This window comes from Pituophis catenifer, unplaced genomic scaffold (assembly GCF_029215685.1).
Source record: "Pituophis catenifer annectens isolate HBS135680 unplaced genomic scaffold, rPitCat1.0.hap2 SCAF_2, whole genome shotgun sequence".
Taxonomy (NCBI): domain Eukaryota; kingdom Metazoa; phylum Chordata; class Lepidosauria; order Squamata; family Colubridae; genus Pituophis; species Pituophis catenifer.
This window is the reverse complement of record NW_027256882.1, coordinates 182,983,666-183,000,605: the sequence shown is the minus strand read 5'-3', so window position 1 is coordinate 183,000,605 and position 16,940 is coordinate 182,983,666. Positions and strand designations below refer to the sequence as shown.

The 16,940-nt window shown below is 44.1% G+C and overlaps 1 protein-coding gene across 1 annotated transcript in view; it reads left to right on the top strand.

Moving 5' to 3' along the window:
- LOC139310976 (RAS protein activator like-3-like) overlaps positions 1-16,940 on the top strand; it is an 83,301-nt gene that overhangs the window by 36,416 nt on the left and 29,945 nt on the right. Inside the window, exons 3-6 of the mRNA XM_070935278.1 lie at positions 5,408-5,517; positions 6,945-7,023; positions 15,022-15,104; positions 15,701-15,789. Coding sequence (XP_070791379.1) covers positions 5,408-5,517; positions 6,945-7,023; positions 15,022-15,104; positions 15,701-15,789 — 361 coding nt within the window. The remainder of the gene's footprint in view (positions 1-5,407; positions 5,518-6,944; positions 7,024-15,021; positions 15,105-15,700; positions 15,790-16,940) is intronic.

Here is a 16,940-nt window from a genome sequence, read left to right as displayed (position 1 = left end):
TCATATTTCCATATTAGAAACTCCATATGTCACTTTAATTCTTTTGTATCATCTGCTCCATGTAAAATCCATCAGCTTCCTGTCTTTTATTTCTGCGCCACACCTTTTGTTGCTAAGCCAGTTAGTTTCGATTTTAATAAATCAAGTGTATTTCTTCTTTCTTTGTAAAATCACCCAAAGACAGAATAGGAATCTCCAAAATCCAAAATCCAAAAGTCTATAATTGGTTTCAAAGTAATCCAAAGTAGATAGCAATTCAGAATGTTTCTTTTCCAAACAGAAGGAAGACTTCTACAATCCACATTCCGCTTAGTCACAGCAATTGCCATTTTATAGCTATTATGTAACCCTACATTTCTCTCTTCTTTAACTTCCCAAAGATGTTAAATCCTGAAGTAACGCTTCTCATCCCCAAAGTAAAAAAACCTTGGTTATTTTCAAAGTAATCCAATTTAAGTTGTAAAACACATTGTATCTCTTTCAAGCCGAAAGCAATCTAGAATTCACACTTTCACTTAGTCGCGGCAATTCTCCCTTTTGTCAATTATATGATCATCCATTTGTCTTTGTTCTTTTAGCTTTTAGCTTTTAAAGTTGTCAGGTTCCTATTTGTCGCTTTTGTCTTTTTTCTTTCTCCAAGGGTAATCTATTCCAATTTAAAAAATAAAGTTCCTCAGTTTTCTAATTTATTTCAATAAGCAGATTGTTCCAAATCAGTCCATAATACATTGAACTCCTTAACGGGTCTTTTCCTCCTGCACATTAATTTTACTAGATCTTCTTACCCCACAAATCCATAGCCGTTGTTTAAGGCTAGGGGGTTCCTTGTAAAAATCCATGTTCTACCATTGTTCCCGCCTGGGTCGATGTCACTCACCCGGCTTCCGAACACTTCACTCTTTTCTTCCTTCTTCCTCCTGCACAGTGCTTTTCCGGTTTGCCCCAGCTTCGAGGCAGCCGCCATAACTGCTGCACCCCCGCTGCCGGCTCAGAGAGTTTCCTCCGGCCTCCTAGGAATTTGCCTGTTCCTCTTGGCTGTCCAAGGTGTCCCTCTCTTTCCCTGTCCCTACAGGACAGGTTCGGTCCACAGACCTGTCGATGGCAGTTTGACAATCGGGGTTTTCGCGGGGCTCATCAGAGCCCCGCCATTTCCCCGACTGAATTGCCGCGGCGCCAAACCGGAAGTCCGCTATACGCACTTTTGTTATCTCTGTTTTTAGTATGCTGTCTAGATTTGCCATAGCTTTCCTCCCCAAGAGCAAGTGTCTTTAAATTTCTTGGCTGCAGTCCCCATTTGCGGTGATCTTGGAGCCCAGGAAAATAAAATCTCTTTAAGAACTTGCCACAATTTGTTGTGATCCACACAATCATAGTCAATGAAGCAGAAGTAGGTGTTTTTCTGGAACTCCCTACCTTTCTCCAGGGTATGTTGGCAATTTGATCTCTAGTTCCTCTGCCTCTTCAAAATCCTGCCTGTACTTCTGGTAGTTCTTGATTCACGTACTGCTGGAGCCTAGCTTATAGGATTTTAAGCATAACTTTACTAGCATGTGAAATGAATGCAATGGTGCGATAGTTTGAACATTCTTTGGTATTGCCTTTCTTTGAAATTGGAATGTTCAATGTTCAGTCTTTTCATCTCTTGTTTGACCACGTCCAGCTTGCCTTGATTCATGGATCTTACATTCCAGGTTCCTATAGAGAATAGATCTTTACAGCATCGGACTTTCCTTTCACCACCAGATGCATCCACAGCTGAGCGTCTTTTCAGCTTTGGCCCAGTCGCTTCACTCTTTCTGGTGCTACTAGTACTAGCCCTCTGCTCTTCCCCAGTAGCATATTGGACACCTTCTGACCTGAGGGGCTCATCTTCCAGCATCATATTTTTTTGCCTTTTGGTACTGTCCATGGGGTTTTCATGGCAAAGATGCTGGAGTGGGTTGTCATTTCCTTCTCCAATGGATCACGTTTTGTCAGAACTCTCTGCTATGACCTGTCCATCTTGGGTGTCCCTGCACGGCATAGCTCATAGCCTCATTGAGCTATGCAAGCCCCTTCACCATGACAAGGCAGTCACCCATGAAGGGGTTATACTTATTACTATTTTCTAGTTCGTTAATAGTCTTTTCTTACTAATTTCCTAATCTAACCAATGATGTCACTTTCTGTGATCTTCCAGTCAGATTTGAAGCAAGCACAAGCCCCAAAATTTTTCACAGCCATGATTTTGCTTTAAATAACTACAGACTGCCCATTTCCAAGGGTTGCTTCCTAAACCAGCCTTAGCTCTTAGTTTAGTGCATCTAGGGTTTTTGAGGCCAAATTGAGGTTAGCCAGTGTGCAATCCAGGCTATTAATATTTTGGAAATTACACACAATGAGCCCTGGGACTCCTACTCATGAGACCACCAGTGCAACCTACCCTGCTTTACTGGGCAACTGTGCAGCATCATTTGTGAGTCACAATCAGAGCTTAGGGTTTGGAGATCTCTTTTCTGCTACATCTTCAGTGAGGGAATTGCCTGAGGAGGCATGTCCCCCCCCTGGAATTGACAGAGAGGTATGACTGCTTGGGCCTTAGTGCCACAGAGCAAGAGCCAGTCTAGGAGAACCTTTGTGTGGAAGTGGGTGAAGGGGATTCCATTCAGTCTGATTCTGAATGGAGGGTGTGTGTGTGTGTGTGTGTGTGTGTGTGTGTGTGTGTGTAGCTACTTCTACAAGACAGCCAATACAAATATCCTGGACAAATTTCCCTCCCACCAGACAGAAATCTAAGGTGTTCAGAACTTGCTGTGTCAACGACTCCCAAATGCCATCCCTCCATGAATCCATTTAACTAATCAATTACAACGTGAATGAAGCAAAGAAAGAAAATCTTACAATGAATTTCCACTCTTTTGCCATAGTCTTTCCAGCTGTCTTCTGGGGATTGAAAGAGTCTTTAGTCTTTTACATGTCCATCTCAGGGTCCTTTCTTTCATGTCTGCTGGGTGGTGTTAAGGCTGGTCAGTCAGGCTTGGGAAGGTCTAGTCCACTCTGGTTGCGGTGACGACTTTCTAGTGGATGGCTGGATCCAAACCCAATTCCTTGGCTCAAATGGAAGGTCTCCTCTGGAGACAGCATCTGGGTCAGTGTGATCTGCTTCCACAGATTGCAGAGTTGTCTGTGCAGGGCTGAAAGACATGAGAACAGGTCCCTCCCCCCTTTGTGGGTGATCCTCCCAGGAAAGGCATTGTTGGAGGATAAAAGATAGAGAGGTGGTGTGGGGGTGGATAGATAGCTTGCAGGCAGAGTTTGAGGATATGGGAACATCAGTACCGCAGTTATTAAACAGATAAACCAGTCATAACAAAATGGGGACACCACAGATGAGAAAAAAGAAGCTGGATTCACATGCTTCAGGAAAAGGATGGAGAGATAAAGCCACTTAAACACATACAGTAAATGCAAGAATGTACATGAATTTAAAACATTCCCTCATAACCTTGGGCACTTCTTAAAGGTACAAAGAGGGAAGGAAAAAAGTGAACACTCTTCACTCTGTTTTGCTGGCCAGATAACCTAGGGTGAATATATATTTTTCTTTTTATTGCTTTAATCTCCCCCCCCCCAACAATGTAAAATTCTTGTCTTTTTGGATCAGAGACATTTAACAGTTACATTTATCTAACACACAAAGACACACACAGAGAGAGAATAGAAATAGAAAGAAAAAGACAGCAGAACTCTCAGGTTCACACACCCTGGTCATCCCCACCATAAATCTCAGTTAGCTCAGATGAAGGAAGGCACAAATCTTAACAAACATACCATGTGGTTGCATAGAAGACAGAGGAGAAAAAATAATCAATGTTCCTATATATATATATTTCCCTTTTCTTTTAAGTACCTTTATTTAACCAAATTGGTTTTTCTTGTTTTATCCCTGAGCAGAGTCCATTTCTCACATAGCTTGCACACACACTTCTTCCTCATTCCTTCCTCATTCTTGCCTGGACGGGCAATTTATCCCCGTCCCAGGCATCCATTGGTCTCCCTAGAGGAGACCTCAGTAGATCCAAATCCTGAGCTCCCTATGCTCGTTTCCCACCATCTGCGTTGAGACTCCAAGGCCCTCTCTCTTTCCATGGGTCTTTCACAATCCATGGTACTACATGGTGAAGGTACCTTTTAGCCTAGGGTAATCCCCTCAGTTTTTAGGCAAATAGCCTGGGAGGACTCTGTCTGCCGAGATTAATCAGAGTTTGGGTATCTCCTTTCCACAATGGGGTCTGCTCAGTGATGTTTAGTCAGTTGCCCATGTTCAACTCTCTCATTCACTTTTCCATTCCATTTTAACACAATCTCTCCCTTTTCCCTAACAGAAGGTCCTGTGCTCTGGCCTGACCCCCTATACTTCCCAGGCTCTGTTGGTAGAACAGATCTTTTTGTGGTTAGGAAAGGCACAGAGGGAGCAGCATTCAGCAGTGATTGGGAGAAGGATCCTCTCAGTCACACAGAGGCATAGACACATTTCCCTCACTTTTCTGAGTTTTAAAAGTTAAAATTTAGAGGTACTCACCTTCTTCCCAAGCAGCCATTAAGCTCAAAATTCAAAACTCCCTTTAAGACCCTTGCGCCAAATGGCCAAGATCTGGGGGCTCACCCACAGACACAAGAGGTCTACTGCTGGCAAGGTGGAGGCCTACCTGGGCCAGGTCTGTTGGTCAGGTTAGTTTGGAGTCCAATCTGGGGTGGCAAATTGTTGGAAGAAATATCCATCTGGTTCAGTTCCAATCTGGGAGAAAGGCTCTGGAGACAAAATGGAGGCTGGAGACTGATTGGAAAGAGGGTCCATTTATTGATGAAGCAGAATCACCAAGCATGTGCGATTCTGGGCATCCGACCACATGGAGTTGAGAGTCCTTCTTTTCTCTAGACTAGACAAACCCAAATCCTGCAACCATTCTTCATATGTTTTAATCTCCAGGCCTTTAATCATTTTAGTCGCTCTTCTTTGCACTTTTTCAAAGGCTCAACATCTTTTTTGTGATGTGGTGACCAAAACTGGATGCAGTATTCCAGGTGTGATCTTACTTTATAAAGTGATACTAATCCTTCATGTGAGTTTGATTCTATGGCCTTTTTTATACAACCAAGGATTGTATTAGCTTTTTTGGCTGCTTCCACCCACTGCTGGCTCATGTTTAAGTGGTCATCCACTAGGACTCCAAGGTCCTTCCCACAGTTTCTGTTTTTGAGCCAGGCTTCATCTAACCTGTATTTGTATCTTTGGAAACGGCTCCATGATGGTGGGAAGAAAAATTTGAGATGTGTTCACTTTTCTGTATCATATATTGGAGGTCTGATAAGCTTAGAGTCATAATTCCAGCTCATTCACACATTATATCCATATTCCTTCCTACAGGTGATGATTCAGTTGTCCAGTTGATTCCAAGCATCGGTGTTCCTCCTTGGGATGTGGCTAATGTATCTCTGCAGGACGGACGGCTGATGTTATGGGGCAGAGATGAGGAGGTGGGAGCATCTTTGGCTTTTGTAATTCAAGAAAGAGCAGGAGCAGAATCTAAGCATTCTCAGAGGTTATGGGGTTGAGGGTAGATTAATAATTTAATTTAATTTAATTTAATTTAATTTAATAGTTTATTGTCATTGTATGTATATACACAGTATACCCATACAACAAAATTCACATAACACCCAGAGACCAAGCCCAACACACATGACAATCCCCAGACACATCCCCACCCACTAAAAATTCCCCACCCCTCAACCACCCAAGCATCCATACTGCAGACCAAGTAATGCTGTCCAACAGCTCACTGATGGTGGCCCTTTAGTTCATTGTTGAGTGCAATTATAGCTCTGGGATAAAAACTATTCAGAAGACGTATGGTCCGAGTTTTAATTGTTCTGTATCTTCTGCCAGAAGGCAACAGTCCAAAAAGATTGTAAGCAGGATGGGAAGAGTCTCTGAGAATGTTGTGCAACTTCCTCAAACAGCGAGATGCGAAGATGTCATCCAGGGCTGGTAGCTGGAGCCCGATGATATTCTGGGCAGTTTTAATAATTCTTTGTAGAGCTTTTATGTCTGCTGCAGAGCTGCTCCCATATCATGCAAGAATGCCATATATCATGACAATCTCAATGGTGCTGCAATAGTAGGACAGAAGTAGATGCTGAGATAGATTTATCTTCCTGAGCATTCTCAGGAAGTACAGCCTCTTCTGTGCCTTCTTCACAAGCATGTTAGCATTCATAGTCTATCAGAGGTCCTCCAAGATATAAGTGCCCAGAAATTTAAAACTACCCACCTCCTCACCATTTATGTACAATGGCAAATGTACATCTCTCTTCCTCCTGAAGTCAATTATAAGTTCTTTAGTTTTTTTGGTGTTAAGTATAAGGTTATTTTCTTTACACCACAATGTCAGCCCTTGTACTTCCTTTCTATAAGCAGACTCATTGTTCTTATTAATGAGCCCCACCACTGTCATGTCATCCGCAAATTTACTAATTGCGTTGGTGTTTATACAATGGGGTGCAGTCATGTGTATACAAGGAATAAAGGAAGGGGCTTAGCACACAAAGCTGGGGGGCTCCTGTGTTTAGTATCAGAGAATAAGAATGGTGAGATCCCATCCTTACTGACTGTGGCCTATCTGTCAGAAAATCCTTTATCCACAAACAAATCCTCTGATTTATACCCAAATTGGACATTTTAAGAAACAACCTGTTGGGTAGAATGATGTGAAAGGCAGAGCTATAATCCATAAATAACAATCTTACATATGTTCCCTGTTGTTCCAAATGATTCAATACAGTATAGACAACAATAGACATAGCATCATCAGTTGATCTATTACACCTATATGCAAATCAGTATGATAAAATAATATATCAAAATAGTGAATCTACCTACAGAGTTCTCTTTTCTGTTTTAGAATCTGCTTGAAAAGCAGAAACGAACCAGCAGTTCTGTTTCAGAGAATAACTCAATATTCCGACCAGATAAGGAGAATAGTGAGTGTTAATTTCAACTTGTTCTCTCTCATTCACTCTATTATTGATATCAAGTATTTCTTAAGCATATTAACTGTTTCCTTGGAGTTGAATAGTGAGCAGCAGGACTGCTTGGCACTGTGATGCTCTTGTCATTTTGTCTTGTCTGCAAGAATGACCAGACATTTAACTGGGATTAGCACTTTAATCTACACAGCTAGCCATTTTAGACCCTTAGTAAATGCCTCATTTTTCCCTTTCTTTTGAGATATTACCAGGAGATAGACCCATTGGTCTTCTGGTAGATCATCATATGTAAATAGTTTACTGGTTCTTCAGACAGGGGTTTCTTGTGGTTGGGATGGCAAAAGCCAAAATTTCCATTCAAGGCTTGGATGTTAGGAACTTGCACCAGTTAAAACCCAAAGAGGCGAGAAATTGCAAAAGAGTTTAATGCATGGGGATTTCCATATCTTCTAGAGCAGGGTGTCAAACGTGCGTCGTCATGGGGGTGTCACGTGATGTATCACAACTTTTTCCCCTTCACTAAAGCAGGTGTAGGCGTGGCCAGCACGTGATGCATCCAGTCCGCAGGCCGCGAGTTTGACACCCCTGTTTTAGAGGATTGAGAGATTGATATTCCCTTGGGTTGAACTTTTAGAAAGTAAGAAACCCTGATATTTGACCATCCCTCTCTTACATCTCTCACCACTCACCCAGTAGCATTGAAGCCAACACTATGGGGTTTGATGGGATACTTACTCCTAAGGTGCTTAAGTTTGGGTTTCATGGAGCTTAAATTTGCTGTTGTTGTTGTTAGTTGTAAAGTTGTGTTTGACCCATTGCGACCCCATGGACAATGTTCCTCCAGGCCTTCCTGTCCTCTACCATCCTCTGGAGTCCATTTAAGCTCACACCTACTGCTTCAGTGACTCCATCCAGCCACCCTATTCTCTGTCATCCCATTTTTCTCTAATGAGAAGGAAGGACTCCAGTAAGTCCTTCCTTCTCATTAGATGGCCAAAGTATTTGAGTTTCATCTTCAGGATCTTGCCTTCTAAAGAGCAGTCAGGGTTGATCTCCTCTAGGACTGACCGGTTTGATCGCCTTGCAGTCCAAGGGACTCGCAGGAGTCTTCTCCAGCACCATAGTTCAAAGGCCTCAATTCTTTGGCGCTCAGCCTTTCTTATGGCCCAACTTTCATAGCCATACATTGCAACTGGGAAAATCATAGCCTTGACTATACGCACTTTTGTTGGCAGGATGTTGTCTCTGCTTTTTAGTATGCTGTCTAGATTTGCCATAGCTTTCCTCCCCAGGAGCAAACATCTTTAAATTTCTTGGCTGCAGTCCCCATCTGTGGTGATCTTGGAGCCCAGGAAAATAAAATCTGGCACTACCTTCATTTCTTCCCCATCTATTTGCCAGGAATTGAGAGGGCGAGATGCCATGATCTTAGTTTTCTTAATGTTGAGTTTCAAGCCACGTTTTGCACTCTCCTTCTTGACCCGCATCAAGAGGCTCTTTAGTTCCCCTTCACTTTCTGCCATTAAAGTGGTATCATCTGCATATCTGAAGTTGTTGATATTTCTCCTGGTAATCTTAATTCCAGCTTTTGGTTCATCTAGCCCCGCTTTTCTCATGATGTGCTCTGCATATAAGTTAAATAGGCAGGGTGACAGTATGCAGCCTTGCCGGACTCCTTTCCCAATTTTGAACCAAACAATGGTTCCGTGTCCAGTTCTCACTGTTGCTTTTGACCCCCATATAGGTTTCTCAAGAGACAAATAAGATGGTCTGGTACTCCCATCTCTTTAAGAACTTGCCACAATTTGTTGTGATCCACACAATCAAATGCTTTAGCATAGTCAATGAAGCAGAAGTAGATGTTTTTCTGGAACTCCCTAGCTTTCTCCATGATCCAGGCGTATGTTGGCAATTTGATCTCTAGTTCCTCTGCCTCTTTGAAATCCTGCCTGTACTTCTGGTAGTTCTCAATCCACATACTGCTGGAGCCTAGCTTATAGGATTTTAAGCATAACCTTACTAGCATGTGAAATGAGTGCAATGGTGCAATAGTTTGAACATTCTTTGGCATTGCCTTTCTTTGGAATTGGAATGTAAACGGACCTTTTCCAATCCTGTGGCCACTGTTGAGTTTTCCAAATTTGCTGGCAAATTGAGTGTAGCACTTTTACTGCAGCGTCTTTTAAGATTTTGAATAGCTCAGCTGAAATACTGTCACCTCCACTAACTTTGTTGTTGCTCAGACTTCTTAAGGCCCATTTGACTTCACATTCCAAGATGTCTGGCTTGAGGTCAATGGCTACCCCATTGAGGTTATCAGGGATGTTAAGCTCCCTCTTGTATAGTTCTTCTGTGTAATTTTGCCACCTCTTCTTAATCTCTTCTGCCTCTGTTAGGTCCCTGCCATTTTGGTCCTTTATCATGTCCATCTTTGCATGAAATGTTCCCTTCATATCTCCAATTTTCTTGAAGAGATGTCTGGTCCTTCTATTGTTTTCTTCTATTTCTTTGCACTGTTCATTTAAGAATGCATTTTTATCTCTTCTAGCTATTCTCTGGAATTCTGTATTCAACTGGGTGTATCTTTCTCTTTCTCCCTTGCCTTTTGTGTCCCTTCTTTCCTCAGCTATTTGCAAAGCTTCCTCAGACAACCATTTTGCTTTCTTGCCTTTCTTTTTCTTTGGGATGGTTTTAGTTGCTACCTCTTGTACAATGTTATGAACCTCCGTCCATAGTTCTTCAGACACTCTGTCTATCAGATCTAATTCTTTAAATCTACTGTATTTGTCACCTCTACTGTATATTCATGAGGGATATGATTTAGTTCATATCTGAGTGGCCTAGTGCTTTTCCCTACTTTCTTCAATTATATCTAAATATTGCAACGAGAAGCTCATGATCTGAGCCACAATCAGCTCCTCGTCTTGCCTGGGCTCCTCCCTACTGGGAGCTGCAGTCTGAGCAGTGTGGCTGGTGGGGCTTTGGCAGCAGCCAGTGAGCTCTGAATGCACAGCTTGCCTGGGCTCCTTCCCCATGGGAACCACCGTTCCCTGGCTTGGCGTGGCACCCCCACCCGACACTCACCACTACACTGCCTGTGGTTGGGCCTGTCACCTGTAACCCTCGACTCTCTGCAGATTCCCCCCCCCAGTACCTGGATAGGGTTGCTGAAAGTAGAGGTGCCTGTAAATTAACATGCGTTCATGTCTGAAGGCTACTCAGGAGAGATCAGGACTGGGGCTTATTTGCCGAATCGATTTTTTGGAAGGAAAAGAGAAAGGGGGGTGGAGGGGGTAAGGGAGGGAGGAAGGGAGGGAGGGAGGGAGGGAGAGGGGAGAGAGAGAGAGATTCAGATTCAGATTCTTCAGGTATCAGTTTTAGTTTAGTCTCAAAAGATTTCAGGACATGGAAAAGGAGAAACTCCAGCCGCCCTTCTGGTCCTTCTCCGGCATTGTGGGGGTTGGGTGGCGGTTGGGCCCCTTGCCCGACCTCCACCATGTTTGCCTGTTAGATATAAATGCCTAACACGCCTTGTCTATGGCATAGCAGGGGTTAACATCTACCTACCGGACCCTTCCCTTGACCCCTCCTTACCTTAGCTCCGCCTCCCAGGTATAAAAGGTACAGTCCAGGGGTCCCAGGTTCATTCCAGACGATTACCTGTAATAGAAACATGATATAAATAAAGATACCTTGAATCAAGCTTACCTCGTGTTGGAATCATTGGGTTAGATCCTTGGAAACCTGTAACAAATATGGTAGCAGAGGATGGTTTATAACCCAATCGAAACAAGGTATGCAAGGAATCTCCAAACTGACTGAAAAGGAGAGGAGACCGAACACCCGAGCATACCTGAAGAGCATGGCAGCACAAGCATCCACTGCAGAGGCCTTGCAGAAGGAGATGGCAGACGAGAACGAGCAGAGCTCCACCCCTAGCACCCCAGCAAGATACGAGAGAGACGACGACGATGCAATCGAAGAAAAAGAGGAAAGCGATTTGAAATCCAAGTTGCTAGACCTCATCGAGGCGGCACCAAACAACCCAAAACTCACCGCGAAACTCCGGGCCCTGATCGAGGACTGTGGAGCAGCGACGAGGGAGGAAGAGACCGGACCCGACCACGGAGAAGAGGACACGGTAGGCAAACAAAACCCCCAAAACATTTTCCCGCTGAAGAAACAGGGGACAAAAAGACATTTTCCCCATGGCGGCCATCTTGGAAAATGACATCACCCAAGATGGCCGACCAACGACCAATGGGGGCTCAAGATTTGAATTTTCTGGCGGGAACCGAGGCCTACCCTCGAGCCACCAAAGAGAACCCCACGATCAATCAAAAGTGGTGGGGAGAGGAACCAGCTAGCTTGCCTACCAAGCTAGAAATTGACAAGGCCATGCGGGTGCTGACCGCGGCCTTTGGCGACAAAATCAAGTTGCCGGGCCCGCACCAAAGGACACCCGTGGGCCCTGAAAGAACAACCGGCAACCTAAGGGCCCCAGAGGAGACCTACCCAGACCACGTCGCCCTCGCAAACTGGGCACAACGTCCACCGCCACCCACCGGGGACCCCTATAGGCTACGTCCGGGGTACCCCTCCGATCCCTGGGGAATCGCCCACCACTTACCGATCCGAAGGCCTACTCCGAGCCACCCAGGACCACCAGCCGCGAGAGCTGCAACCTGGACCTGATTCAAGCCTTCCGCACCGGGCCGAGTCATCCAGACGCCCGACCGAGCTTCATGAGGCCGACGACCACCACGATGCACCTGATGGATGACCCAGCGACCCAGCGGACCTTCTGGCAGGACCACGACCGACTGAGACTGCCCAGGGCTGAGCCATGGAGCCATCCTGCAGTTTGGGGCCTTCTACCAGGAGCCATGAACACAAGCACCTTCTACAGCGACTGCTGGATGAGAATGATCCCAGAGCATGCACAGGAGCCGCCTACAATAAGAGAAGAAAGGAACATAGATACAAGTCTATACAGAGCAATACCAAGCGTCCCTGTGCCATATTGTGAGTTCCCTCACATAAAGAACCATGGACAGCGACAGAACGTGAGTAACTCCACACATAGTGCTGTGACATTGCCTGCTGACTTCCAGAAACTTAAACCAGATGGGACAAATCTTTTTGATTGGAATCAGCAGCTCCAAATTATTTTTCTAAGAGAGGATATGTTATTTTTAATCAGTGACCCCCCCTAGAAAACCCTGGACCTTTGAGGTGGACTACCTACACCATAGGGCTTTTTATATATTTATCACAAGTATTTCTCCTAGCCTTAACCACCACCTAACAGTACCAGAAATATTACAAAAAATACACAACCTATTTTACAGCAGGAGTGTAGCCACAACAACCAAGATCTCTAGGGAATTTTATTCTGCTAGACACAAGGCTGGCACACCAATGGGGGAACACATACTGAACCTAAACGTTACTAGATTAGAGCTCATACAGAGAGGGGAGGGCAATATCAGATGAGAGCATGAAAAGTATTATAATTAATTCACTTGACTCTAGCTGGGACGGGTTCATAACGCAACTGGATAGCCTCAGTCTAGAGCACCTCACACTAGAGACACTCACAAATAAATTAATAGTGGAGGACAGCCTAAGGAGAGACCGTTACACAAGTCGCAGGGAAGGCAGGACAACCAAAAGGGTCGACTTTCAGGTCAGGGAACACAACACTCCAGAGTGCTACACTTGTGGTTCTAGGAACCACTATAAGAGGGACTGCCCCAAGGATAGGGAAAGGCAAGGACGGAGGCCAGGCTTCCCTGACAGACACCCATCTGACAACAGGTATAGGCGTAGAGACTCCCCCAACCCGAGGGACAGAAGAGGGAAAGCCAGACAGGTTCTATGTATGGACTTGGAGACCAGGAAAACACACACACCCAATTGAGAGATGCATGGCTTATAGATTCAGGGGCTACCAATCACACGACTAACAATAGGGAAATACTTACAGCATTCACAAAAGAGAATTACTACATAAAGGTAGCAAACCAGGACAGGGTCCTAGTAACGGGCAGGGGCAACACCTACATAAACGGAGTAGGGAAATTAGAGGGGGTATTACTCGTACCCGGAATACCACGCAACATACTAGCGACCCTCAGGCTGAGCAAGGACACAGGCATCAAAACCACTTTTGAAGGGGGAAGAGCCTACATGACTAGGGACAATAAGGACATAGGTAAGATAATTATCGAGGGAGGGCTAACATACCTCCAACCCGAAAGGGAACCACAGTCATGCCAAAACATACACACAGAAAGCATCGAAGATGAAGTAGATGACAACGAGGAAATAGAGGGGGATAAGGCAGAGGACAATACAGGGAGTAAACAAATGCATGAGGCAACACACAAAGGGAAATTGTGCATTGGCAAGCCCATGCACGATGATTGTGCCCACTTACTACACCGGAAGCTAGGTCACGCCAATTTCCCAGTTATCCAAAAAATGCTTGAGTGTTTAAACGGTTTAAAAATAAAGAGCTGTAAAAACTATCTAGAGTGCTCTGTATGTAAATGTTCAAAGATCAAGACCAAGCCCAAACCCAAGAAAGCCACACGCACCACATTGCCGCTGCACCGCCAGCTGAGCCAACGATCTCTCTTCAGTGGTTTCAGACATGAACTGAACCCACACTGCAGCCAGACATTAATTTACAAGCGCCTATACTTTCAGCAACCGTATCCAGGCGCTGGTAGGTGGGTAGGGGGGATCTGCAGAGAGTCGAGGGTTAACTTTTCAGCACCCCCCCATCCCGCAATCCAAACCCAACTGGCTTCTCCATGTCCCAAGGACACACACGCACACCCTGCACTCAGCAGCCACTTCTACTGGCTTCGCCTTCTTCCGCTCACCCAGCCATGCACCAAACTTTGCCAGCACGAACAGTCTGCCACCACTGCTCCTCCTCCTCCCACCAGCCTCAAGCTTCAAGCAGCATCCAGCATCCAGCATGGCCATTCATGCTGGCAAAGGTTGGTGCAACCCTCTCCAGCCACTTCTTCCAAGGGAGCATGACCGCTTCCCAGCCGGCGCGCCTCTTACCGCTTCCACAGCTGAGTGTCTTTTTGGCTTTGGCCCAGTCACTTCACTCTTTCTGGCACTACTAGTACTAGCCCTCTGCTCTTCCCCAGTAGCATATTGGACACCTTCTGACCTGAGGGGCTCATCTTCCAGCATCATATCTTTTTGCCTTTTGGTAATTGAAGTTCAGTGGCAAGAATATTAAGTCTTTGCATTTGGGTAGCAAAACAGGTTGTATCTGCCTCAACAGTTGTACTTACATGAAGGATTTGAGTACCCTAATAGACCACAGATTAAGCACAAGATAGCAATGTATTGCAGCTATGAAAAGAACCACTGCATTCTTATATACTGTTAGGATCATGGGATGTGATAGTTTTGCCCTGTGCTGTACTGGGCATAGCATATCTGGAATACTATGGCCAGTTTGAATTTCTACAGTACAAGAAGGATACTGAGGAATTGGAAAGAATGCAGAGAAGAGTGACAAAGACTTTGAAGTTAAATCCTATGAAGAATGGTTATAAGAACTCTTCAGCCTAAGAAAGAGAAGGCTAAGGGAAGACATGACAGCAGTCTTCCAATAATATAAGAACTATTACAAGAAATAAGATGTGGATTTATTCTCTGTAATACCCAAGATAGAAAAAGGGCAATGGGTAGAACCTTTAAAGAGGGAAGTTCAAATCTGAAATAAGGAAGAATTTCCTGAGTATGAGAGCTATTAAGAAAAGGCCTCTTTCCTGTAGTTATAGGTGTTTTATCAATGAAGTTTTCAAGAAAAGCTTAGAAAACTTCTCTGAGATGATACCAGAATTAAGCAGGATTAGAAAAGCTTCAAAAGTTCCTTCCAATGCTTTGATTCTATAACTCCTTCGTCCCCCAGCTGTTTCACTGTGTTTGACTTCTATTTAACTTACTTTGTTCCAGCAGAGTTTTTCATAGGAGGACATGCTCCTGAGAAAAAGGCTTTCCAGGATGCTTCTTCGGGCACACAGCTTGGCAATGTGAAGGTACAAGAGACATGGGGGAGAGGGGTAGGCAGGGCAAGAAAGTCAAGTAAAGACACTCTCTTAGCTTCTAGCTTCTCAGGGTTTCTCTGTGGTCCTGCTTTCCCTAGTTTAGTGTTCCCCAGGTGTTCCAGAATCTGGAATAAAAATCCTGTTCTAGGAATATTACTTCACAGTTATAGCAGCTTGCTACATTATTCTTGTCCTCCCTCAGTCAACGCAGATCATTGTACCCTTCTGCTTCATCTCTCCTCCACCAATTGCTCAGTCATTTGTGTCTAGCTGCATTATTTCCAAATTTCCCACATTAAAGTCAAAAATCAACATTTGAGGCCTTGAGGGACATTCATTTGGGAGGTGCTGTCTTTGGATATGATATGTGGCTTGGATCAATTGGTCTTAACTGCTCCACAAGTATTTTGCTAAGGCATAGCCCATTTATTCTTGCTCTCTGCTGTGAGAGACATTGCCTGGATTGGCTTGTGAAAGGCTGGAAGAACACTGGGCCAAAAAAATTCTAGCTTTCTTTCAGCTATGCTCCTTTACTTCAAGGGTAGGAAAATCCTCATAATTATTCCTTTTTCTCATCCTATTTCCAGGGGATGCTTTGGAGACGGTTCAGAGATCGGAAGGGACGGGTCCATCCTAACACTGATTCCTCAGGTGAATCTGTTGTGAATGACAATAGGTAGGCTCCAACAGGAATTCTCATCTTGTGCCTTATCTTGTGCGCCTCTTTCTTGATTCACTTTGTTTTACTGAACATATTGGTTTAGGTGTGATAGCGTCATCCTATTTTTTATGTTTCAGCTGGTATCCTGACAATGAGTTTGAGATATGGCCCCAGAATGTTATTTGTCTATTGTCTGAGCTTCCATTCATTAAATCCAGATTTCCCCAATTCAGTGCTTTCTAGATGGGCCATACTTGGTGGGGGGCAGGGGTTCATGTGAAATGGGGGAGACTGATAGTCCAACCCAAAACAAAAGATCTGAATGTTTTATAACAGAAAAATATTGGAGAATTGTGCAAGAGAAAATAAAATTTTAAGACTGAAAGCATCTTTATAAAGTACTGTAACTATTATGGCATATAAAAGGTTGCTAGATCAGTGTCTTCCTGATAGTTTATCCATGAAAGAATGCTATGTTTACTCTTTTATTATTACTAATTTACTGCTGCCTTAAGGCAGCATGTGGCAGTAGCAGTCATAGCTGTCCCCAGAACTCCTAATATTCCAGCAGTGGAACAAAGGGCTTCTCATATCTAGCAAACAAACTGAGCACTATCCAGACATAATAAAAATGCTGCTGTCAGAAGATTGTTAGGAAGATTCAAAATATGATTGAGAAACATTGAGAATCAGTGTTACCTCTCAAAGACTGATAAATTGCAGGTACTCCTGCTGTCTCTATTCCTGAATGGTTGAATTTTTTTTTAAAAAAATTATCCTGCAGTAACTCATGGTTTCTAAAGCATATTTAATTGACTGGACACATTGTATAACTCGTTTTATCGTGATTTTTTTGCCTGCGTTTCTCATCCCTACCTGACATTTGGCCCAAATTTCAGCTAGATGAAAAGGCTGAAGAACTAGCTGGTAAAGGTAAAGATGCCTTTGAATCAAGCTGACTCCATCCGTGCAGTTTTTGGAGCAGCATTACGGAAGCACTTCACCATCCAATCCTCCAGGATGTTTTTTCAACTTTCCAGTCTAGATAATAGCTCTCACATTCCAGATGGTCTTCCAAGTCATTTCTAACTTGGGCCAAACCTGCTTAGTTCTAAGAAGTTAGTTAAATGTCTCCACTTACTCAGGAACTGTCTCGTAGGGGAGTC